Source organism: Schistocerca piceifrons, chromosome 4 (assembly GCF_021461385.2).
Source record: "Schistocerca piceifrons isolate TAMUIC-IGC-003096 chromosome 4, iqSchPice1.1, whole genome shotgun sequence".
Classification (NCBI taxonomy): domain Eukaryota; kingdom Metazoa; phylum Arthropoda; class Insecta; order Orthoptera; family Acrididae; genus Schistocerca; species Schistocerca piceifrons.
Window position 1 is genome coordinate 513963242 of NC_060141.1, and position 27097 is coordinate 513990338.

The 27097-nt window shown below is 39.1% G+C and overlaps 1 protein-coding gene across 1 annotated transcript in view; it reads left to right on the forward strand.

Annotated features, from left to right (window-relative positions):
• LOC124795954 (dynein axonemal heavy chain 6) overlaps positions 1 to 27097 on the forward strand; it is a 1096896-nt gene that overhangs the window by 850423 nt on the left and 219376 nt on the right. Inside the window, exon 55 of the mRNA XM_047260034.1 lies at positions 21775 to 22008. Within this exon, the coding sequence (XP_047115990.1) occupies positions 21775 to 22008 (234 nt within the window). The remainder of the gene's footprint in view (positions 1 to 21774; positions 22009 to 27097) is intronic.

A 27097-nucleotide genomic window follows, 5' to 3' on the forward strand; every position in this document is an offset into this window, starting at 1 on the left:
TACTCAAGAAGGAAAATAGGACTAATCAGCTGAACTACAGATACATATCACCGATGCCAAATTGCAGTAGTGATTTTGGAGCATATACTGTGTTTTAACATTACGAATTTCATCAAAAATAAAAGGTTTATTGATAAATAACTAACATGGATACAAAAAATATCTTTCTTGTCAAAACTAACTAGTTCTTGATTCACCAAAAGTAATGAGTGGTGTTGACACGGAATCTCAGATTGATTCCATATTTTTAGATTTCCAGAAGGCTTTTGACACCATTCCTCAAAAGCGACTTCTAATTACATTGCATGCCTACACAGTATTGTTTCAGTTGTGTGACTGGATTTGCGATTTCCTGTCAGAAAGGTCACACTTTGTAGTAATTGATGGAAAGCCATCATGTAAAACAGGCGTGATACGTGGCATTCCCCTGTGAAGTGTTACAGATCCTTTGCTGTTTCTCATGTATATAAATTAGTTAAGAGACAATCTGAGTGGCCCTCTTAGATTGTTTGCAGATGATGCCGTAATTTACCATCATCAAAACCAATTGCAAAATTATTTAGACATTTAGAGGAGATACCTGTGTGGTGCAAAGTACTTCAATTGACTTTAAATAATGAAAAGTGTAAAGCCATCTTCATGAGTACTAAAATGAATCTGCTAAATATCGGTTACATGATAAAGTCACACAAAACTAAAGGCTGTGAATTCAACTGAATACTTAACAATCACATTTAAAAATAACTTAAATTGAAAGTATCACATAGACAATGTTGTGGGGAAAGCGAACCATAGACTGCAATTTATTTGCAGAACACATAAAAGTTGCAATAAATCTGCTAAAGAGATTGCCTACATTATGCTTGTCCATCCTCTACTGAATTGTTGCTGCATGGTGTGGGATCCACATCAGATATGATTTATGGAGGACACTGAAAAAGTTCAAAAAGGGCAGCTCATTTTGTATTATTGCAAAATAGGAGAAAGGGCCACTTGTATGATACACAAACTGGGCTGGCAATAATTAAAACAAAGGTGTTTTTCACTGTGGCATGATATTCTCATGAAACTCAACTTTCTCCTCTGAATATGAAAATATTTTGTTTGTGCCCAAATACATATGGAGATATGATCATTGTCATAAGATAACAGAAACCAGAAAGATTTAAGTGTTCAGTTTTTCTCACATACTTTTCTAGAGTGGCACAGTAGAGAAATAGCTTGAAGGTGGTCCAGTGAACCGTCTGCCTGCCACTGAATTGTGAATTGCAGAGTAGTCATGTAGATGTGGATGTAATGTAGATGTTGGCTGACTGAGGGCACTTCATACTTCGTTGTATGGCAGACAGTGCTCCATAGTCATGTTACTTTGTAGACATTTGTGCCAATATTGCATGTCGGAGGGCAATTCTTACCAATTTTATGTGGCAGAGGGTGCTCCACACCAATTAAGTGTCGCAGAAGGTGCTTTGTACAAATTTTACATGGCAGAGGTTGCTTCATACCAATATTGTGTGGCAACAGGTGCATTCACTGATGTTGATGGTAGAGGGTGTTTCATACAAATATTGCATGGCAGAGGGTGTTTCGAAGAATTGTTGTTGCATGAGGGAGGGTGCTTCATACCAGTGTTGTATGACTAAGGGTACATTTCTACCTAAGTTATGAAGCAAAGATGCTTTGCACCAGGGTGCTCAAAGTGATGTTACATTGTGGAGACTGCTTTGTGGCAGTAGTATGTAATAGAGGGTGCTTCTTTACCAGGTTACATGACAGAGGGTGCTCAGTAAAAGTGTTGCATGGCCAACAGCATATCGTACCAGTGCTGCATTGTGGGGAATGCTTCTTATCAGTTTTAGTGTTTTGTAATGATGCTTCAAGGCAGAGAGTACTTTGTACCGATGTTCCATGGCAAAAGGGGTTCATACAAAGTTTGTGTGGCAGAGGCTGCAATGCACCATGTTGGAAGGAGGAGGGAACTCCACATTGATTAAGCATGGCAAAGGGTGTTTGACCCAGTGCGGCATGGCAGAGGAAGCTTTGTACCATTGTTGTGTGGTAGGGAGTGCTTCTTTGAACATTCTTTAGTTTCTTATGTATTGCTAAGATAAATACAAAAAATATTTCCAGACAGTAGTTGACAGCCAAAACTGGGTGCAGTACCATGGGTTCCTGGAAACCCACTTCAGTAGTAGAGAGTCAACACATCCCGCAAAACTCTCACAACACACCACACCCCGTCAAGGTTTATGCATCCCAGGACAACTGGGAATTTTTTAGGATTCAAGGAATTTTTCATTGTTAAGTTTTCAATTAAATTTTTCTGATTTTGACTGGTAAGAACTGATACTCCAACAAAGAATTTTACTTTAGACTGCTACTGTAGCAATAAAACATAAATGAGATAAAAACAACTTAAAACTTAAGTTGCATAGAAAATGCTCCAATACAAGAACAAAACACGATGTGCACACAAATGTCTGCCAACAGCAAAATGTGTCAAAGGCTTTAGGATGAAGACTATGTGCAATGTTTTGTAACAACAAACTGCTTTCAATGAGCATGACATTACATCTGTTTAGGAAATTTCTAACAGTTCACAGGAAAATAATAGGAATGGTGAATTGAGAAGCTTTATTTTCAAAGTAAATTTCCTTTCATACAAGGTGAATTACCTTATCTGTGATGATGTACAATGAGTTTTTAAATCACAGAGCATTTGACTCTCATTCAAAATTTAACAGCCTGAGGACCAGACACTTAGAAAAGTTTCAGGCCTAGAAGACCAGATATTTAAAATTTTACTTGCACATTTGTGTTTAATATATCTTAAAGGATTACATATGCAAAAAAGATTAATATTGTATGTGAAAGTATAGCATTTCTTGTAGCTGTACTCTATCTATATTAATTTAAACCATCAATGTTTCCCATTTGTATATTCACGTTACTTAACAGCAGTGTTGCTACTGGCTGGCTACATCAGTGTCTTATGCTCTAAATATCTGCTGTCAAAAAGCTCTTAACATTCAAAGGATTGATAAGTTTTACAGTTCTGAGTGAAAGTATACTTCATGAAACATGGAGGAAGTGTATTTTCAACAATGAAAATTTGTCTTTTCATCCTGGAAAAAGTGTCTTTTTCACCTGGGAAAACGTGTATTTTCACCTGAGAAAATTTGTATTTTTACCTGGAAAAAAGTGCATTTTTAGCCGCAAAATCTGGGAAAAATTGAGAACATTTTTCTTTTACAAAGTATACACCCTACTTGTGTAAGTATCCATGCAAAGTTTGGGATGTATCCATTCAAAGTTTGGGATGGGAGTGCAAGAACTGACTTGTGATGTACCACACTACACGCTCTCTGTCAAAGAGGCAAATATCACTTGGAAGATTACTAAATGCGCTTACATCTGAAAAGCATTTTATTAAACACCACTTCCTGTTGCTGTGTAATGAGGCTCACAGTTTCTTCTTTCTTCTGCTTTTTCTGTATGCCATAAAATAAGTTAACACCCTTTCTTCTCTGTACACATTAGATGTTCTTGACATAGTTACAAGCCATTTATTTTGTCCTTTTTCCTCTTTCTTCTCTTGTTATTGTTTTTTCCTTGTTTCCTGTGTCTCTGTTCTCACTCCAGTATTTTGGTCCGCTTACTTAGGCCAGCTTCAGTCAGCTACCCCCCCCCCCCCCCCCCCGCCACCACCACCACCACCACCACCACCACCACCACCACCACCTCCACCACACCTCCACCCCCAGGCTAGTATTCTTCCATGAATGGTGCCTCAAAATCTGAATAGCTTCCTGCTGTCATTGCTACACATGCACTCCCCAACTGCATCTCCAGTTCACTTCCTGAATACAAAACTGCTCTTTTCCTCCTCTGCCCAACTGTTGAGCCAGTCTTCTATGAAGTTTGCTAAAAATTCAGTTGGGTGGATCAAGTCTTTTGAATCAAATTTGTTGATTCTTCTTAACCAACCATCTTGACACCCGATGACTGCAGTTCTCCTTGGTATGCTACATGATTTTTGCCTGCAATTCCTTTCTAATACACCCCTGTATAGTTTCTTTGGTCTTGTTATTTTTCTTGTTGATTTTTTTGCTCAGTGGTTCCATTCAGGTATAGAATCCGTCACATTTCTTGACTATTTTGACTAAAGTCTTCTCAGTTTTGGTGACATGACACGGCACCTCTTATATGTCGTGTTCTGCTTTTCATTTTCTAACATAAATCTGCACTCCTTTTGATTTCCCCTCCACAGAGCTGCAACTGTTTTAGATTTGTTTTGTAGTCCTGCCTTAAAATCAGAAAATCTTTCCTTAGTTTTTATTATTAATCCCTTGTACATTCTTCCAGCTTAAAAAATACTGACTCAAAAAATTCTGTAAGTTCTTCCCTCTCCTATAGCTATTTTGGTCTCTTATTTCTCCTTCTTCCATATCATTAAACCCATTAATGCATTAATTTAGATTTATAGCCACACTTCACTACTAGTTGTTTCTTACTTTTGATGATCTTTATGTGACCTTGAGGAAGGTGCACTATAGTATGTAGGATTTTCTCACCTCTGAATCTGTTATCATCCAAAAATTCTGTATTTTACGATTCATCCCTGTGTCCTGTTTTGTTGCTGCCCTGATCCTTACTTTTCTCCATTAAATACTTCTCCTGTTTCAGCCATAATGATAATTTGCAATAGTAAAAGTTTAACAATCATTACTCAACTTGAATAAACACACAAGATATGGTCACAACACAATTATTTCTAAATCCTGAGACCAAAAATTCAACTGTTACCCCTTAAAAAATTCTACTGCAGCAGTTCTAGGCAAAAATACTGCACTGTTTCTTCTGAGACTTACTTGTTGTTATCTTGATTTGCAATGGCTGTGTAGCACCAGCATAGCATGCTATGCAGTGCTGATAACTTCTCCACAGTGTTCTTGTGATGGTTACAGCTGTTTAACATACTGAAAATTTATTTGTCTCTCAACTATCTGTACTGTCCCACACATAGTTGGCTACTTTGTTAGAGCAGAATGCAAGTCTCTTCACCATCACTTTTAATTTTAATATTATGATTTCAATTAGTTCTCCCCCATGTTACCCTTCATTGAAGATGGTCTTGATTGGTCACCAACAGACATAAGGTATTAGTGCTCAGGGGAGCAAGAGTTGAGTTGTGTTGTGGCAGAGGATGCTTTGCACCAGTTACATTACGGAGGGTGCTTAATTCCAATATTCCAATGTTACAATATGTGATCAAAAGTATCTGGACACCTGAATGAAAATGACTTACAAGTTCGTGGCGCCCTCCACCGGTAATGCTGGAATTCAGTATGGTGTTGCCCTACTCTTAGCCTTGATGACAGCTTCCACTCTCGCAGGCATATGTTCAATCAGGTGCTGGAAGGTTTCTTGGGGAATGACACCCCATTCTTCACAGAGTGCTGCACTGAGGAGAGGTATTGATGTTGATCAGTGAGGCCTGACATGAAGTCGGCATTCCAAAACATCCAAAAGGTATTCTATAGGATTCAGGTCAGTCCATTACAGGGATGTTATTGTCATGTAACCACTCTGCCACAGGCTGTGCATTATGAACAGGTGCTCAATCATGTTGAAAGATGCAATCACCATCCCCAAATTGCTCTTCAATAGTGGGAAGGAAGAAGTTGCTTAAAACATCAATATAGGCCTGGGCTGTGATAGTGCCACAGAAAACAACAAGTACTGCAAGCCTCCTCCATGAAAAACATGATCACACTATAACACCACCACATCCAAATTTTACTATTGGCTCTACACACACTGGCAGATGATGTACACTGGGCATTCGCCATACTCACACCCAGCCATCAGATAGCCACATTGTGTACCAGCATCATTTGGCATTTACCAGCATGATGTGTGGCTTACGAGCAGCCATTCGACCATGAAATCCAAGTTTTTTCACCTCCTGCCTAACTGTCATAGTACTTGCAGTGGACCCTGATGCAGTTTGGAATTCCTTTGTGGTGGTCTGGGCAGGTGTCTGCCTATTGCACATTATGACACTCTTCAACTGTTGGCGGTCTCTGTCAGGCAACAGACGAGATCAGCCTGTACCCTTTTGTACTGTATGTGTCCCTTCACGTTTCCACTCCACTATGACATTGGAAACAGTAGACCTAGGGATGTTTAGGAGGGTGGAAATCTTGTGTACAGATGTATGATGCAAGTGACACCCAATCACCTGACCACATTCGAAGTCCATGAGTTCCGTGGAGCTCCCACTATGCCTAATGACTACTGAGGTTGCTGATATGGAGTGCCTGGAGGTAGGTGGCAGCACAATGCGCCTGATATGAAAAACATATGGTGTTGGGGGTGTCCGGATACTTTTGATCACATAGTGTACACAACAGAGAGCATTCTGTACCAACGTTGCATGGCCAACAGTGCATTGTACCAATGTATCATGGCAGAGGGTGCTTGGTACAAATGTTGCATGGCAGAGGGGGCTTTGCAGATAAATTATAACTAGCAAGTGAAAAATACTTGCAGTGAAAAGTTTTCCTTTTGATCAACAATTAAATTTACAGCATCAGTTTGTGTAATTAGCCAGCCTTTAAGCTCATAGAATATATGGTTTCAGTTCAGTAATTTTCTTTAGTCCAAACTACTTCCTTGATTTCAGATATAAATCTAACGGTAACATCAGTCTTCTTGAACGACAATCAACGCTATAGTTATAACTCTGCAAGGAATTTTTGGCATATTGTGACCATGGGATAACCTAATGGAAACAGAACAATCACTCTGGTATTCATTTCTGAAACACTTCAGCAGAGTATTACTAACAGTGAACAAGTGGGTTAGGGAACAGATGTTCTCAGAGCACAAAAGCAAGTTCTATAGGCATTTTGATGTGGGTTTGCCAGTACCTCAAATGGGCTTATGTAGATATCAAACAACATTTTTAATTCAGCAGTTAACAATTTGGATTTCTCATGGGTCTAACTAAGTCTCCTGTCTTCAGCTGTGTTATTTTAACTGTAAAATTGTGTCCTTATGTCTTCATTGCTTCTTTTACAAAAGCTTCTCTTTCTTATGTAAACCTTTACATTCTTGAAATTCAATGAGTTCATCAATGACATTAGTTGGTTTTTTGTCAAATGGTATTTCGTGTGGTGAAAAATGTGTTGCAAATTGTTAATGACATCTTCAAAATTAGCTAAGTGTTTGGTCTCAGATGGGTGTTTATGACAGCAGTAAATGCTGCACCACCTAACAGTCTCTCTCATAACGAGCCAGATGTTAGGCTGATATTAACATGTGTTTTGTTCCTGTCCTCGCAATATATGCATTCCTAGATTTTAAGACAAACTGTGGTCCATTATCAGACATCATTGTTACATATGTACCTACTTCTTAAAACAGTCCTTCCCTTTTTTAAAACAGCACTTTATTTGTCACTTTCCTGACAGGGTATAATTTGATATACTTAAAAAAAATACACTGGTCAGCCAGAATATTATGACCTACTATCAATATAAACCAGTCCAGGTGATAGTAGTGTCACCTGGTGACTGACTGCTAACATGTACAATGCACGTAGTATCAGTGAGCATGCTGTCCATGCTTAGAATGGAGAAGACATGCAATCTATCTGAGTTTGACTGAGTGCAGATTGTGATGGTCTGGAGGCTTGGCATGAATATTTCAGAAATTGCACAACTTGTCTGGTGTTTGAGGAGTGGTGTGGTGAGGGGTTGGGCAGCCACCCCTCATTACAGATGTCAGATGCATAATAGGCTGGGCAGAGTGGTAAAACAGGACAGGAGGTGAACTGTCGTGGAACTAACATCAGACTTTAATGCTGTGCAAGTGTGTCTGAACACGTAATGCACCAAACACTTCTAATGAATGCTCTCAGCCGCCGTTGACCCATGTATGTGCCAATGTTAACACCAAGACATCAATTATTCAAAATGACTGTCACAATCGCATTATTTATTTTCCCACCAACCTGTTTCAACCCATGATGGGGTCATCTTCAGGGCAATTTACATCATTTGGTCGCTCACTGGAGTTGTCACCCTGCCTGTGCACAGTTGGTAACTATGCGTAGTTATCAACTATGCATAGTAACTATGCTTAGTTACCAACTGTGCACAGGCAGGGTGACAACTCCAGCAAGTGACCAAATGGTGTAAATTGCCCTGAAGATGACCCCATCGGGGGTTGAAATCGGTTGGCGGCAAAATAAATAATACAACTATGTTGTCTAAAAACAAAACAAAAAAAGACAGCAGCAACTACGACTGATATTGACATGTGACCATCAGCACTGGGTGGGTGCAGTGGCAGAGCATTGCATGGTCTGATGATGCCTGATAACTTCTTCATCAAGCCAATGGGAGGGCATGGGCATGAATCTGTCTTCTTCCAGGGGAATAGCTCCTTGACACAAGCTGGTGCAGCTCCATTTTCCTGTGGGGAAAATTGACAAGGGCATCCATGGGCCCAGTGGAGCTCATGCAAGGCACCATGATGGTCAAGGAGTATCGTACACTGGTTGCAGCCCACATATACCCCTCCATGATGGTCATGTTTCCTAATAGCAGTGGCATTTTTCAGTAAGATAATGCAACATTTCACAAGGCCAGGACTGTAACATTTCACAAGGCCAGGAGTGTGAAGGAGTGGTCCGTGGAACACAGTGGTGAGATCCAGTTGATGTTCTGGCCCTCAAACTGGCCAGATCTGAATGCCATCGAACACATCTGGGATGAGCCTGAATGTTGCGTCAGCACTCATCATCCTCCTCCTCAGAATTTACAAGAATTAGGTGATTTGTTTTTGCAGGTGTAGTGCCAACTCCCTCAAGTGACCTACCAATACCTCACAGATTTCATGGCATCATGTGTTGCTGCCATTATCCATTCCAGCTGTTATGTAGGTGGTCTTAATGTTCTGGCTGATTACTGTATGTCCACTATGACAAATATAAAGCTGCATCCCCCCTCCCCCCTCTTGTTCATAATAATGAGCCATATAAAGCGAAGATGACAAGACTCATTGGTTTCTTAGGTATTACTTTTGATATCTGACACTGACACATTCTCTTACTTACCTTCACTTCTCGGCATCTTTCACAAGTTGAGATTTGTTTCCTTACTCTTTTTGCTGTATAGTAACAGTATGCACTTTCCTTTCATTTGTTTAAACATTTCTGAGCACCAAGGTATCCATAACTTTCTTGAATATACATAATAAATGAGCTCCTTCCCAGGCTGCGAGGACCCAAAGGCTGCCTTCCAGACACCGTATTATCCTCCACCTTGTGGCATCATGTGGGTGCGGTACAAAGGAGCATGTGGTCATCACACCACTCTCGTGGCCATTTTGCAGATTTTCAAGATAGTGGAGCCTCCACTACTTGGTCAAGTAGCTCCTCAATTGGCATCACAAGGTTAAGTGCAGTGTATCAGTCCACCCAACAAGGATAAATCCTTGGCAGTACTGGGAATCAAATGCGGGTCCTCCACATAGTAGTCATCTGTCATGACTACTCAGCTATAGGGGTGGACAGTAAACATAATAAGTTCGTCAGTATATTGTCCTGGCCAACACAATCTCCAGTGGCCTACATCTAAATTCATTCTTCTATATAATACACCTTTCTGTACTTTGTAATGTTTGTCAGCTTTCTCACAGCCCTTTTTACCAAAGACACTTTTCTCTAGTTTTCAATTATAACAATGATTCTGGTTTCTACAAATGTCATTAAAGAAGGTATTTTGTAACCCTTTTCAGATACATAATCCTGAACTCCTTGTCTTCCTCCCCCTCCTTGATATTATTTTTAGCCGTCTAGATGGTAATCAAGACAGTGTATCTGCAACTAGATTCTCAGATCCCTTAATATACTTAATTTCATAGTCGAACTGTTCTAAAAATGAAGCCCTACTTGTCAGCTTTCTGTGATAAATCTTGCTTTCTTTCAAATATTTTAAGGCCTTGTATTCTGAGGACACAATAGTTTTATGTCCTGAGAAGTAGTTTCTTAATTTGGTAAAAACTGAATGTGCAGGTAGCAATTCCTTCTCAGCTGCAGTGTGAGTTCTTTCTCATTTTCAGAGCATCCTACTCTTGAAACCAATTGTTTCATGTGTATCTTCTCATTAACAGTCTTTATTTGTAACAAATGTGCACCATGTCCATAATTACTAGCATTGATGATATATAAAATGGTAGGGGGAAATCTGGTCTACACAGCAAGTTACAGTTACTCAAAGCACTTTTTATACCATCAAAACCTTCCTTGAATACCTTGTCCCCAATCCAAACAGAATTCTTTTTCAATCAATTACACAAATGTAGTGCATTCATATTTTGTTTGCCGAGGCACATCTTACAATATCCACAAGTTCCAAAGAAGGATTTCAATTATTTCTCATTTTTGGGCATTGGAAACTCAGCAAGGCTCTAATTTTGTCAGGGTCTGGTAATACATCTTTGTCAGTAATGCAGTCTCCCAAGATTTTCAGTTTATTAAGCACAAATTTACATTTTTCTGATTTTAACGTCATCCCTCCGATCTCAGTTTGTACAACACTTCTTTTAGTAATGAGTAACGTTGATTCAAACTCTAACTGCAAAGCAAAATGTCATCCACATATATAGTTAATTTAGAAGATATATGGGGAGAGCCATAAATGCTGTAGGAGACTTGCTTATGATTAATAGCAGTTCATTTCAAATGAGTACAATACTGCACGACTACACAGCACAGTGTTCTAGACCAAACTGTCTCCTGTCTTAGTCTTGCAGATGTCACACGCCATGACTGAGGCTCCTTGGTCAGTGATGTAGCTGGCTTTGGCATCCCCAAAGGGGTCTGCTCCCCCTCCCCCACCACCTCCATAGTGCACCAGTGGCAGTCAGGGGTGGCTGAACCTAGATTGATTTGGAGCTGGTGGTGTCAGTGGGCATATCCGTGGTATTGGTTTGCTGCTGAGGTCAAGAATGGAGTCAGTGTCATCACATGGCTTAACAACTGACAGGGGTTCTGTATTGGTGTGGCAATGGTAAGTATGCCATCAAGTGACAGACCAGGAAGTCAACATGGATAGGAAGTCAATGAGTGATATGGGTGAGTAGTAAGTGGTTGGAGTGGGATGCTTGTCTGGAAGGTCACCACATGCATCAATAATTAGGTTCTTGTTGACAAGTTGAATGTTGAAGTCCTCAGGCTGAAAGTCACAAACATCACTGGAGATGATTGCTAGTTCATGGAGGAATCTAATGGTTGTGCTTGCATCACTGTTATGCTGTTCATCCTTGATAAGTTGGTGTGTGTCAGCATTCCTGTTATTTGTATTGGTGGGATGCCAGAGTATCCTTGCTGGCTTAAGTCTATGGAGGGAGTCACTTTACCTTTGAGGAGAGTATCAGAGATCTGTGGTCCACATCTGACACCTCAGAATGGTCCAGAATACGAGGGTGTAAGGTCAGACAAACATGTTCATCACTTTGTGAACAAATGTTTTCAGTACAGTATATGCCGTTCGGGTGATATTTGTGGAGTATGAATGAGTTGTTTCACTTACTGCACTAAAGCTGGTAGGTGATTTAAGGCAGAGGATAGTTGCTGGTAAAACAAAATCTGCTGGGAGCATGAGTGTTTCATATACAGTATTTCTGCAAGGGAATCCTGTAAATCATCTTTAAATGCCATGCAGACACAAAGCAACATCCATGGTAATGCTTCCATCCAGCTATTTGACTGTCACATGAGTGCCATCTTGGGAAGAGAACAGTTTCAGCATTCTACTCAACTGTTACTTTGTAGCTGGTATGCCGTTGTCTGATTTGGTGGGCTACAGCACAGGTGCAGAGTCTGTCAAAGAGGGCACACTCAAATTGTTGTCACTGCTCAGTACTGATTGGACAAGCAATAGATTCTAGTGTGATATCCCAAAGCAAGACATGCTTAGTGACTGACAATATATATCTAAAGCCCTCTGATCCTATGAGGGTACCAACACGGTCCAAGTGCATGTACCAGAATTGCGGTGTACAGTACATAAAAGTGACCAATTGACAGTTGTGCATGATGTCCAACCTTGCTGGGATGACATAGCACACAAGTCTGCACCCAGGCACAACAGTCCCATTCAACATTTGTCCATATGAACCACTTGATCACAAACCGCACTGTGAATTGGAAACCTGGTTGGGCCAGGTTATGAATTTGATCAAAGATCGAGCAGTATAGGGACTTTGGAATGAGGGGTCTCACTATGGTTTGAAGTATCCTATATTTAATTTTATGTCACACTAAACAGCACGTTATTAGCTAATAGGCAATAAAGAGAGCAAATTTTCTGAAGAGTTCTTGTTCTCCTGGTTACAGATAATCCCATCCAGTATTAACTGTGAGTGTTTTTTTTTTTTTTAAAGAAAAAAAATAATAAATAAAATAAGAGAGAGAGCCAGGATGTCAAACTGGCTGACTGGGAGCAGGGAGAGGCACCACAGGACATTTTAATTTCCACTGTCCTAAATATAGTTGATGGCATCCATTACAAAATATACATATTTGAAATCAACAGAGTGAAATACAGTGACGTGCGATAGAAGAATGCTTTGTGAAGAGGAGTGCCACTGCAATTTGGCACACTTAAGATCAAATAACATATCTTACATTTCCTCAAAGACACATGTTTTATGTGTCAGACTATTCAGAAAGATGTGCACTACAAGATGAACGTTTTTTGAAAAGTTGATTTAATTTTTGGCGTTGTACCTCAAACGCCCGGTTCGGAAATATCGTAGAGCCGGGACTGATACACAGAACAGTCTGAGTTGTGGTGGGGAAGTGGGTGTCTCTATGTCACCCATGTTTACATTTAGTGATTTTGCTGCTTCCTCTGTGTTTATTGCTCTTACGTCAAATGAAAACAAAATAGATTTCTGTGGCAGGGAGCTATCAAGTCAATTCGGCTTTTATTAATCTTTTCCCCTGATGCAGTCAATTTATTTGAAACAAAGTGTTTAATTCCACACTATTGGCTAGTTTCATCTGTTTGCTGCATTTCAAGTTCACATTTTCATCCTGTAACACATATGGCATTATGCCATAATAAAGAACCAAAAATGTTTTGTATTATCACGAAATGTGGGAGAGAGTGTCACAGAAATGATACAGGATTTGGCTGGACATCATTCAAAGAAAGGCGTTTTTCGGTGCAACCTAATCTTCTCATGAAATTCCAATCAGCAACTTTCTCCTCCGAATGCGAAAATATTTTGTTGACACCGACCTACATAGGGAGCAACGATCACCATGATAAAATAATGGAAATCGGAGCTCGTACGGAAAGATATAGGTGTTCATTCTTGCTGCTTGCTATACGAGATTGGAATAATAGAGAATTGTGAAGGTGGTTCAATGAACCCTCTGCCAGGCACTTGAATGTTATTTGTGGAGTATCCATGCAGATGTAGATGTAGATGAGATAACACAGTACTGGCACTCCAAGAAAATTTATATCCAAATCTGGACATACAAATGTGCACTTTAAGCCAAATTATGCATTTTAGTATGGTTCACATAATTTTGATGCTCTTTGGTATCTTTTTTCTTTTATGACATAATATAAGATATTTTAATGGTTTACATGTATGAACATGTGGGCTTCCCGTGTCATCGTAGCTGCACAAGCGTGGTGATACCTGTACCTGGTGCTCTCTGGCAACTGCTGAAATGAACCTATTTCTAACAGGTCGCAGGAAAATATTGCGAATGGTGGTCTGAAAAGCGTTACTTTCAAAGTAAATTTCCTTTTACGCAAGATGAATTATGTATGAGAACGTATGATGAATTTCTTAAATCACAGAGTGTTTGATTCTCATTTATAAATCAACTCTTTGAGGATGACCAGTAGAAGAATTTTGAACCCAGATGATCAGGCATTTATGTCATTATTAAAAATTTTACTGTCGCAGTTACGTGATGTATCTTAAAGTGAAAAAGCGCAAAAAAGGTCAACATGATATGTGAAAACCTAGATTCTCTTGCAGCTTATTAATCTTAAAGACCAATATTATATGTGAAAACTGCATTTCGTGTAGCAACACTATATATATTAATTCAAACCATTAACTTTTCCTATTTGTGTTGTTGTGCTACTGAACAGTGATCTTGCTACTGGCTGACTACATCACATGTCCTATGCTCTGAATATTCACCATCATCGGCTGGCGAGATCGTGACATGAGCTATGACCGCCTTAAAAAAGTGCATCACATTCTCGATTTCAGTGCTTTGGAAAGTAACATGCAGTGTTTTGTGGAATTCGAATTTGTACTTTTGTAATACAAAAATATGGAGTGTACATGTTGCTGCATATCACAGATCTTTCCGAAACATGTGTTTTTCCCCCTAAGTTTTGTTTTGTGAAGTGCAGGGAAATTCTACACCAGTGTATAAAATCATAACGATTCAACTGATTGATAGGTTTTACAGTTCCAAGAGAAGGTATAATGTCATTTAACACGCACTAAACACGGAAAAAGTGTATTTTTACCCAGGGTAAAATGTATCTTTAACCAGGAGAAATTGTATTTTTCATCAGGAAATGCAGGAAAAATCCGGGAATTTTTTTCCTTGTCCACGTATACACCCTATGGGTGGTAGGGTACAGCTGTCATGTATATGCATGACTGCAAGCTTCTTGTACTGCTCAAGCATGGGCACAAGATCTCTCTAAGTGTTGTGAATATGTATATGCAGGTTTTCATTCTCTTTGCTAAGAATCTCTGATTCCTCATAAGTGCCAAGGTAATGTTGATGTGTCATCGTGACATCTCAGTAATCATCATGCATTCTTGAATGATAGGTGAGTATTCATCATAGACATTGTTAGCTGTTCCAGCAGAAACTGATGGGGTGTGTGCTAGGGGAGGTGTTACTGGGCCAAAAAGTCCTGTCATGAGATGTTAGGTAGCATAGTGTATGAAAGCCAGTTCTGATGATGAGAGAGAAAAATGTCAGAGGAAGTTGACCCAACACCAGTTCACTTACACTGGTAGTGGGAAATGTCCATGAGGGGAGTGAACATTTTTGCTGAGATGTAACATATAATCAACCTTTCAATGTACTAAGATCAGGGAGTCATTGGCAACTCGGAGTTGTTTTGGTGGTGTGTCCTTAAAATTTGTGAACATGTGATTGGGCACTGTACTAACATCAGAACCAGTGTCCACGAGCAAGAAAATATGTACAAGAGTTGTTATCAAGGATAAAAAGCCTACTGTGACAGCTCATCCATTGCTGAAGATGCACATCTGACATGTGTGCAAAGACGAATTATTGTCTGTGTGCAAGCCAATGTGCCCACAGTGATCCACTCTTGGTGTTTGGGAGCCTGCAGGGAGGCCAGCAGTAATATGCAGTGTTGCCAACTTGACTATTGGCTGGTTGATTCGGGGAGGGGACTAAACTGCGAGGTCATCAGTCCCATCATATCATGGAATGATGGGGAAAGAAGTCGGCTGTGTGCTTTAAAGGAACCATTCTGGCATTTACCTAAAGCGATTTAGGAAAATCTGGAAAACCTGAATCAGGATGGCTGCACACGGGTTTGAATCGTTGTCCTCCCAAATGCGAGTCCAGTGTGCTAACCACTGCGTCACCTTGCTCGGTAGCAAGACTGTGTTGTAGTGACAGTGGGGTTGGGCGTCATAATATTGCGGGCTGCAAAAGTGGTGCCACATGCAGCCTGCCAGGCTGTGTCCTAAATCACAGCAGTTACGTCACTATTGAGTCTTCCAGGCTCCATTCAGAGCAACATGGTGTGTGCTGTGGCTTGATGCACCCTGACGTACTGTGATGGTACAGTGTTGTTGAAGTTCGTACAGTGTCGATGTTGTAGTGTAGTGAACAATCTACCTGCTAGGCTGAGTTTTCTGTTTAAGGGTTCACCTCCTTGCACAATGAAAGCTAGTTTCAGCTGCAGAGGAAGTTTTGCAATCTAGACTCCAGAGAAAATTGTCCAGCATGAGGTTTGTATCTAGTAAAGTTCATGGCTGGTGCCATAACTGTGATGGAGTATTGTCATCTAACTGTGTCTGGGTGACTGACTTTATGCTGGTTGTTTGTTTCTACTTTTTAGTCTTTGTGCATAATAAGAAGTTCGAGCTGTAAATACAACGGATTTGTTATTTTCATGATATCCTTAAAAAACTTTTTACAACATGAATTTTGCTCATTTCATCTGGTATGCCAGTGGACTTGTCATTTTAATATTGGATGTGCTGTCACACTATTTGCCCTATCGATTTAATATGCAACAAAGAGAAATGTAACTTTTGCTCATCAGAGCACAGAATGTAAAACTAAGTAATTTATGGTATGCTGCTAGTTTGTTTCTACTTTTTACTCATTTGGCTTAATGCTGTTATGATTGTAAGTTATTAGAATCAAATGTAATTTTTGTGCAATGTGTGTAAAAAACTGTTTTTTGTGTTTATATGAAAGTAAGACACTTCTTTTCTCTGTTAGTCGAGTGAATATGAACTACGTACTACTGTTGACATGATTTACTTAGAGGGCAGTCTTCTTGTAAACTGGCAGGTTAATTTATTCTTGAAGTGGGAGCTGCTACGCGTTTTGGTTTTGAGTTGTGGTAAAGACATGTAACTTAGTAGGTACTGGACATAAATTTTGGGTAATGCATAACTGTATAACTACAGAGCATTTAACTCATGAAACTGTGGAGTGTTCTGCAGGTTACAATGCGTCATGACATAACACACAATATTTGGCGTAATCCAACCCTCCGGACACCAATGAGTGGTCTTAGCAAACGATCCTTTGACGTTGTAGGATTGTTTAAACCTATATTAAGCTAATGAAGGAAAAAAATGGTATTGTTTAACTTTGTCTGCACCACTGTCAGTGGCCTCTGTGGTTTTACTTGGTAACCACAGGTTTCTCTGCACACCAGTTCTCCAATGTCTGTCCTATGTGGTCTATTTACTGTTGGTGTGATTCAACTGTTGTTGAGTCACCATCACACCATCAACAAATAAAAGAAAACACACAATGTAAGGTGAATCTACAACCATTTATTTCAATTGTAAAACAAGTTATGGACCTATCTTCCACCTGCAGCATGCTGTAAGTTCATATCTAACTGTTCGTTGGACATGTCCTGTTCCAGTTGTTGTTTTGGAGTTCAGGCCAGGCATTACAGTAAGGCAGATTTAACTGTTGCATATATTTTATGTGTCAGGGATTTGAGGAGGGGGGCCAAGGATAATGTTGCTAATGATATTGGCATTTTGAGTCTTGTAACAGATCAGTGTAGAAAATCTGGAGTCATCATCCAGAATTCCTGGCAATGCATACACACTTTCCACTGCTGTAAACTAAAAGATCAATTGATCCTGGCAGAATGGGGGCCATTTATGTTGGCTGAAAGTCCATCCATGATGGTCTGGAAGATGCGTAAAACAGTATGATAACACAAGTGTCCTGCAACACTCATGGTGTGGATGCTGAACATGTATTGGTGTCTGGTAGATGAGAAGACCGGTGGCTTACATCATCTGGAGTGGCTGCATTTGTGGCAGGAGATCACAGCACAACTGGTGCAGTTGACACGATAGGCCTGGCATCGATTGAAATGTTTGAACATTGAGTAGTGAGTTCCAGGAGCAACATGTGTTGTGCTGGATTTTGTTTAAGGTGGGGATTGTGGTATACAACCTTCTTTTAAGGAGGTCTTCATTTCTAGGCTGTTTCCTGTACTGAACTATAAAGACTATGTAACATCAATAACATTAAAGAAGGATGTTACCACTTGAATCAACATTTGACTGAAATGCTGAACATAGTGCTGCATTTATTTCACAGTGTACATGCCTAGTTAGCTTGTTAGTTACATTCCATTGATCTCTCTCACAGTAGCCATTATGATGTGGAACATGTCCAGTGCTAAGAAGTGTGCACATGATTGAAGTTGAAGCTTAAAATTTTTATTACCTAACCCATTCCCTTAAATGGCACAAAATGCATATATTATACCTGTATATTTATTTATTCCTATTCAAGAGTTCATCTATGGTATAGAAGGAGTTGTCAAGGAAATATGATTTCAATTTATTTTTAAAACTGTTGCTGCTGTGTGTCAGACATTTTATTTAATCTGGTAATTTATTAGAACGTTTTACAGCAGCATATGTTGCCTCTTTCTGTGCCAAAGATATGTTAATTAGAGGATAGTGTAAGTCTTTCTTCTTCTGGTATTATAATCATGAATGTCACCATTGTTTTTAAACTGGTCCATGTTCTTGATAACACATTTCATTACTGAGTAAATGTACTGTGAGGCTGTTGTAAGAATTCCTAACCTTTTAAAGAGATGCCTACAAGATGTACGACTATGAGCCCCACACATTATTGTAACCATACTGCTGTTATTTATTAATAAAACTGAAACTATAACAATAGTTAAATAACATACAGGAAACATCATCTTTCATTGAAAATATCTGGTGACATAACATTTAGCTAAGTTTATGTATGACACAGTCAAGTAACTTGTCATTTGTTTGTGATTAAATAAAACAAAAAAGGTCAAGTAATCACAATTTTTCATTGAAGAGCTATGACTAAATAATCTTTGAGGACTAAAACGTTATTTTCACTGTGGACAAGTGTAAGTAACTGTTGCAAACTAATGATATACAATGGACAATATCATGACTGTCTATTGTTTTTCATGTTGAAAGATGTGAAGCAACCTGCTTGAAAGGAGATGAGACTATTCATTGGCACTGAGGTAGTTGTAGCTATGACTCAATGTTTATCAAGAAGCAGCAACTGATCTTAAAGCTGATCTGGCAGCAGCACAAGTAGAATTATAGCAGCTGAGAGCTGCAGTTGTCAGCAGTAAGGTTAATATGACTGTGGACAAAAGTGTGCAGCCAACCATGCAGTTCAGGGAAATTCTGAAAAGACAGAAAAGAAAGTGTGAGTTAAGGCCATTGGTTGCCACAGACTTGGATACAATATAATGTAGTCATGGAAGGTAATTATCTGAAACTAGTATACTCACTGGCTAAATAGTTAGTAACAGGTAACTCTGTTTTTAACTAAGTGCAGAGCTCAGTGTTATCACCTGCGATTTAGAATCTCTTAGGAAAATCATAGGTAAACATAATCATGTAGTTATTACTGGAAGTGTCAAAAACAGTCAGACCATAATAACATTTTACACTCTTGAGGATGGAATCAGGCACATTGCTGGGAATGTTTCTCACACAAATGGGAAGAAATGCCATTCTTTTAAAGTTACAACAAGCTCTGGAGGAAGAGTTCTGCTGAAGGCATAAAGGCAGAGCTTCAGATGATGGTCAACACAGGGGTAGCACTGCACATAAGTGTGATTTATGCCCCACCCCATTACTTTTAGTGCTTCATTTCCTTATCTATAAGGGGTGATCAAAAAGTTTATGTTTGAGGGTGTTTCTGCAGCATATATGCACATAGGGTGACTCCAGTACATAAGCACCAACATCTAGGCAAGAGATTTGCATGTCATTCGTGTCTTTCCGACATGCATGCAGTAAATGCAGAAATATGAACTATGGCAACATTATTACCAAATGCATCCAAACAGGATCAACATGCTATTCTTTTCTCGGCTGCTAAAGGACAAACACAGATAAACATCCATCAAAGAATGAAGAATGTGTATGCAGCAGCATGTCTGTTGAAAAACACCATTGTCTAATGATGTTGCAAGTTCTGTACTGATCATGATTCGACACAAGATCAATCTCATTCATTACAGACAACAACAAGTGAGTGGTTGATGATGCAATTAGGACAGTCCAGCACATAACCATTTGTGCACTAGCAAAAGATCACACCCCCAGCTTTGATAGCTGCAACACATTATCTGGCAGGATTTAGGCTACCATAAAGTCTGCAGCCAGTGGATATTCAGGGTGGTGAATGCTGAACAAAAAGCAAACCAGATGTGGTTGTTTGGCTGTGACACCTCATGCATTTCAGTGTTGAAGGCAATACTGTCCTCTAGTGAACTATTGCAGACAGTGAAATCTGGTGTCATCATTGGGAACCGGTGTCGAAAACCTCAATGGTGCAATGGTGTCATCCATTGTTCCCTCATCCCAAGAAGTTCTAGAGCCAGCCATCTACTGGAAAGGTGATGCCACTGTTCTTTGATTACCATGGCCCATTGCATATCGATTCCAAGGAATCTGGTGTCTGAGGAACAGTGCTGTACAGTGCTGGAGAAATTACAGCCTGCAATTAAGGTGAAACATCTGGGAAAACTGCAAGAAGTGGTGCTGCTGATTCTTAATAACACATTCATATATTGCAAATCTTATAATGCAGAAGTTACACTATCTCAAGTGGGAGGTATCCAAGCACCTGCATGTGGTCATGGTCTCATCCCATGCAATTATCATGCCTTTGGTCTCTTAAAACAGGCCTTGAAAGGTCAATGATTCCTATCAGATGAGGATGTGCAGATTCCTATCAGATGAGGATGTGCAGCAGGCAATTATAGATTTCTTCACACTGAAGGTAATGGTGTTTTACCAAAGAGGTACCTCCAACCTGGTGTGCCAGTGCTATGATTGCCTCATTGTTCATGTCACCTTTGAATCATTGGCATACCGATTCTGGGCTGCATGGCCTTTGAACAGAAACGTTTTGATCACCCCCTACAGTTCCTTCAGCACCACTTGATTTAATCTGAGTACACTCCATTACCTTTATTTTACTTTTGTTGATATTTTAGCTCACAAACTCTTTTAAGATACTACCTACCTATAGTTCATTCAGCATCACTTGATTTAATTTGAGTACATTCAGTTACCATTGTTTTACTTTTGTTGATGTTTATCTTATAACCTCTTTTAAGATACTATCTATTCCATACAATAGATGTTCAAAGTCTTCTGCTGGCCCTGACATAATTGCAGTGTCATCAGCAAACCATAAAATATTTGTTTCTTATGCCTGAAAATGAATTCTCATTCCAAATTTCTCACTGGTTTCCTTTCCAAAGCAATCTTGTTTCAGTACAAGTTGTAGATAACATTACACACCCTGTATTTTATCCCTGCTACTGTTAGAACTCCGCAGAATATATTGCAGCCAACATTGTCAGAACAACAAATTATATTAATTTGTTGTAATACAGAATTTCTGATTGATAATGCTACCCTACAAAGCTAAAGAGAAGTAGTTTACCTCTAGTGATAGATATAGCTGCTTTCAAAAGTAGCTTGATATTTCATATGAAATGGAAAGACCAGAACCAAGACAAGTGTTACTTCTGAAGAAACTACACAAACACATGAAATATGGTATTGTTCACAATGAGGCTTATAGCAACTATTTCAGATCATTCTTTATGTTGATCCCATTCACAAAATATAATTGCACTGAAGTCATATCGACGCGCAGGTCGCCGACGTGGCGTCAACTCGAAAGACCTGCACCAGGCGAACGGTCTACTTAACTGACTACATATTTCCCATAAACTAAAATTCCAGCCAATCTTTTGCCATCCATGTACAGTGCATTTGTTTATATTTTAATGTATTAAATAAAATTTCTGTAAGAGAGACAGATATCATCTGTGACTAAGTTTAAATTGCTCACAGCTTCCAAATGCTTTATGGCCTGTTCTGTCTAGAAATCAGCTCAATATATCTGTTTTGCAGGTCTTCAACACAGTGATTGAAACAAGTGAAAAATCAGATATACTGGATGTCAGATTAATGACACTTCTTGCTGCAATTACACTTGCAGTGTATACAAATGTTTCACGTGGTTTATTTGAACGACACAAGTTGGTGTTCAGTTTTCTGCTATGTATAAATATATTAAAACATGCTGGTGAGATAACAGAAGCTCAGTGGGGATTTCTTTTAAGAGGACCAATGTCTGCAAAAAAGGTACTAAACAATTTCTTATTTTAAAAACTTATTATAGTATTTGGTAATCTGAATAGCATGTTGAACACATTGTTTATCAAAGTACCTTGTCCTACAATATGTGCCATTATCAAGTAATTTTATGTTGGACATAAAACTATTGTTTTGCAGCTCATAATTCTAAGCTCTACAGAAGCTCAGGCCTATCACTATATGAGGTGTCATATCATTGAAAATACCATCACCAGTTAAAGAGCTTAAACCTGAAGTGGAGAGGAATGGAGAGCCAGGCTGAAATTTTCCAAGTGCATTGTGAGAAATGTGGAAGCAGGTACAGAAAGCCAGTACTAAGGCCCTTGAACATCAGAAGAGAATGGGACAGCTCAATGCTAGACTACCACAGTAATGTATAGGGCAATGAGAGATGTTAACAAGCTCTTAATCCCAAAGGTAAAAAGGAAGAAATTAGTCACCCAGTATCTAGGTCCATATCAAGTAACTGAGATGACCCCACTGATGAAGATTAATCTACAGCTGCTGATACATACAATGGTTGTACCTGTCAGACATATATGTCTTTTTCAGTGTGAGCTGGGTTCACTACCTCCATTTTCACTGCCAGTCTAAAGAAAGGAGGGATGGGATTATAAGAGGCAGAAAAGACTGGCTGTGCCTCTGTAAAATGTAAGCACTATATGCCTTAAGGCAATGGAAGTGATAGTGTATTAAGAATTTTGGTATTTGATTAGGTGTTTGTGGTGTAATGTACCACAATAAAGCAAATTATGGAGTTTGTTGTCGTATTTTGCTTGAAACATTGGTTTCAAAACTATGACGCATGGGTAAAGTTCCTTTTTGAGATAGGTTAATGATTATTTTTTGGGGGGATAACATGTATGATGTTTACTTGAATTGATTTGACATGTTAGTGTAGTAATTTGGGGGTTGTTGTGTTTTTCAAAGCATGTCAGATGATGGGAATAGTTTTTCACTTTTGCTGTATGGGAAGTGCAGATTATTGTAATGCATTTCCATACTTGCATTAAGAGGAATGAACAGTTCTGAAAAGGGCAATCACAGAGGCTGGAAAGGAAAACATAGGTACAAAGATGGTAACCCAATGAAACCATGGGTTATGGGAAAAATACTTCAGTTGATCGATGAAAGAAAGAAGTGCAAAAATGTTTAAGGACTCTCAGGAATGCAGAAATACAAGTCACTTCAGATTGAAATAAATTGGAAATATAGGGAAGCTATGGCAAAATGGCAGAGTGAAAAACTTGAAGCAATCGAAAAAGAAATGATTGTCAGAAGAACTGACTCAGCATACAGAAGAAAGGTAATTCCACTGTTAAATGCAGAGGAGAGGGTGGATGGGTGGAAAGAGTACATTGAAGACCTGTATGAGGGGGGAGACTTGTCTGGTTAAGTAATAGAAGAAGCAACAGGAGTCAGTATAGAAGATACAGGGGATCCAGCATTAGAATCGAATTTTAAAGCGCTTTGGAACACTTAAAATAAAATATGGCAGCAGAGATAGACAACATTCTATCAGAACGTCTAAAATCATTGGGTGGAAGTGAACATGACTATTCATGTTCATGTGTAGAATGTATGAGTCTGGCGACACACCATGTGATTTCCAGAAAAACATCGTCCACACAATTCTGAAGACTGCAAGAGCCAACAAGTGTGAGAATTATCACACAACCAGCTTATCAGCTCATGCGTCCAATTTAGTAACAAGAATAATATACAGAAGGATGGAAAATAAATTAAAGATGTGTTAGATGATGATCAATTTGGCTTCAGGAAAGGTAAAGGCACCAGAGAGACAGTTCTGACATTATGGTTGATAATGGAACCAAGACCAAAGAAAAATCAAGACACGTTCATAGGATTTGCCAACCTGGAAAAAGCCTTTGGCAATGTAAAATGGTGAAAGGTGTTCGAAAATCTAAGAGAAATAGGGATAAGCTGTGGGGAAAGATGGATAATATATAACATGTACAAGAGCCAGGAGGGAGTAATGAGAGTGGGAGCTAAAGAATGAAGTGCTCAGATTAAAGAGGGTCTAAGACTGGAATGCAGTTTTTAGCCCCTACTGTTCAATCTATGTATTGGAGAAGCAATGAGGGGAATCAAAGAAAGGTTCAGGAGTGGAATAAAAATTCGACGTGAAAGGAAATCAATTATATGATTCGCTGATGACATTGTTATCCTCAATGGAAGTGAATAATTACAGGATGTGTTGAACAGTCTAATAAGTAAAGAATATGGATTGAGAGAAAATTGAAGAAAGATGAAGTAATGAGAAGTAGCAGAAATGAAAACAGTGAGAAACTTAACATCAGGATTGCTGATTATGAAGTAGATGAAGTTAACCAATTCTGCTACCTAGGCATCAAAATAACCCAAGACAGACAGAGCACAGAGGACATAAAAAGCTGACTAGCACTGGAAAAAGGGCGTTCCTGGACACGAGAAGTCTACTAGTATGAAATATAGACCTTACTTTGAGGAAGAAATTTGTAAGATTGTACGTTTGGAGCACAGTGTTGTATGGCATGTTATTCGGCACATGTGTGTTACTTTGCTGGCCAAACTCTGATGTCTGTGGGTTATTCAGTTGTCTGTTACCATTTTGTGTTTGCCAAGCAATCAGCCGATTATTGCCAGTAGCTTGTGTCTCTACATATTGTAGAGACCAGCCATATGTTACTCGTTCATTGTAGTTGTTAAATCTTTGCCCATTTCTTGTATATCCACCTTTGTCTTTATGACTTTCTCCATTGCCATTCTGATTACCATTAGTACAGATCTGTGTGGGCTATGGTTGCCATCTGTGTTTTACTACTAATCCGTTGTTTGCTTGTTGGTCTGCAAATTTCTGTGTCTCTATCGGCGTATTAACAGGCTCGGGTTGCACTGGTCTCTCTTCGTATATTACATCTATTGAGTCCAGTATTGACAGAAAGTATTCGGTGTCATGTTCCGGGGTGGTAATGAGTTTTTTTCCTATGTGGGCAGGAAGATGGCTCTTTAAAATTTTCAGCATGTCTACTTGAGATACCAGGTTCATGCGGTATCTGGTTTTATTCAAATATTTTTCAAGATATCCCCTTAAGCTTCCATACTTGCTATTGAACAGAGCTGGGTTGAATACTTCACGTCTGAGCCTCTCTTGTACAGCCTCAGACCAATACTTATCCAGAAATCCTCTCGCAAAATGTTCATAATAGAGGCAACTTTCTGCAACGTTTCTTCTGCTAGAACATCACCCTAATTGTATCCAACAACAAATCTAATTTTCTGGGCTTCAGTCCAGATACAAGGTAAAACATTTCAAAATGCTGGGATAAAGACCACAGGGTATGTTCTTTTCCATTCAGAAGTAAATGCCAGGAATTGTCAATGCCTAAGTGATACCTCATCTGCAAGTAATGTTGACAAACACAGTGACAGGCACATTTATGTTCACTTGTGGGGTAGCGTAATGCAACTGCGCTTGCTCGACAGGTGTAACTGCTGGCAAGTGTTGCATTGTGCAACCTTTGCTATTTTCTTTCGATCGACTATCCCAATATTGTGGGTAACCAGTGAAAGCATAGGTTTGCTTTCTGTCATATGTTGTTTTGGAATGTCAGTTGTTTTGGTAACACTGCCTCGTAACCTTTCCTCTGCTTCATTTAAACCCGAGTCTATTTCAGGTAGAAGTTGATTTTCTTCCTCCTTTAGAATGTCTTCTACCGTGTCTATACAAATTTTGCTTTCTGACACTACCTTTTCAGCAAGGGTGCTGCCCTTATCCAGCATCCCGAGTTCAGCTTCTTCAGTTACGTCCTTTACATCTGCACATAACTTATCTGTCTGTTTTTTGGCAAATTCTGACTCTTAACTTAACTGTTCTACAATTTGACTCAACTTGTGTATTTCTGTAGGTAGATTTTTGCATATGTCTTGCAGCTCGCTGATTGCATTCATCACATTTTTTTACTGGCGCATCCACTTGGGTTTGCATCTCCTGAATTTTAGAATATGCTTCAGTGAGGTTTTGCAACCCACCTGCAAGTTGTTCCTGTTTACAATCTATGGATGTTATCTTTTCTGTTAACGTATTTATACTGTGGGACATGTCGGTAATTATTTCTTGTTGTACTTGTTTACTGATCTCTGTCAACTTCCTAGATAGTTCATCAGATAACTCAGTGCATATAGTTTTGCTCACCTCACTGAACTGTTGACTAATACTATTCTTGAAATAATTAAATGTCTGATTTTGCTGTTCAAACTGTTGTCCCATATTTTCCTGTTATCTTCTGAGCTGCTGTGTTACACCCTTAAGCTGTTGTGTTATTAGTTGCATGAATTGTGTCAAATTGTGGGTGTCACTGGTATTTACATTGCTTTTTTGAACTGTTTCCTGTTCTTGGATTTGCAATGTCATGAGCAAATAATCAAAGGAATTTTCATAGTCGCGCGCATCAGTTTCACAATTTGAAAAAATGTGTCCTGGTTGGCCTGAGAAATGTTCTCACCAAGCTTCATAAAAGCAGCATCATGATTAGTTATATTATGAGTGTCATCATTTTGTAACAGTGGGACGCCAACCTAGTTGTTTTGGTAGCCATTGACCAGTTCACGAGTTGGCTCATTACTTTCAAATGTTGCCAAGCTCAGAGTTCCACCATCTTGGCGTATTGCATTTTGTAATGAGTTTTCAACAATGGGCGTTTCCCTTGACTCCATTGTGAACAGTATTTAACAAGTGTCCGTACTTTTCAATTAAAGCAGTTTTATATGCATATTCATTAATGAACCTGATTATTTGCTGATACAGTCTTAAAGAATTTGAATGAATTATTTTGCACTTTAATGCTTACTTTACACAAATTTTTGTCTTTCCTATAGAAATGCACTTTCTGTACAGCATATTAATTGGAAGGAAAATAGATTATCTACTGCGAGAGAGATGGCGCCAAGCGCGGCCATAGAAGCATACAGCATAGCAGCTTCCTGCCTTAACCACTGAAATCCTCATTCCCAGTGCATCTCGTTTGGAGGCAATATTTAATTTTAATTTTCTCCTTCAAATTGTTAATAGTTCCAA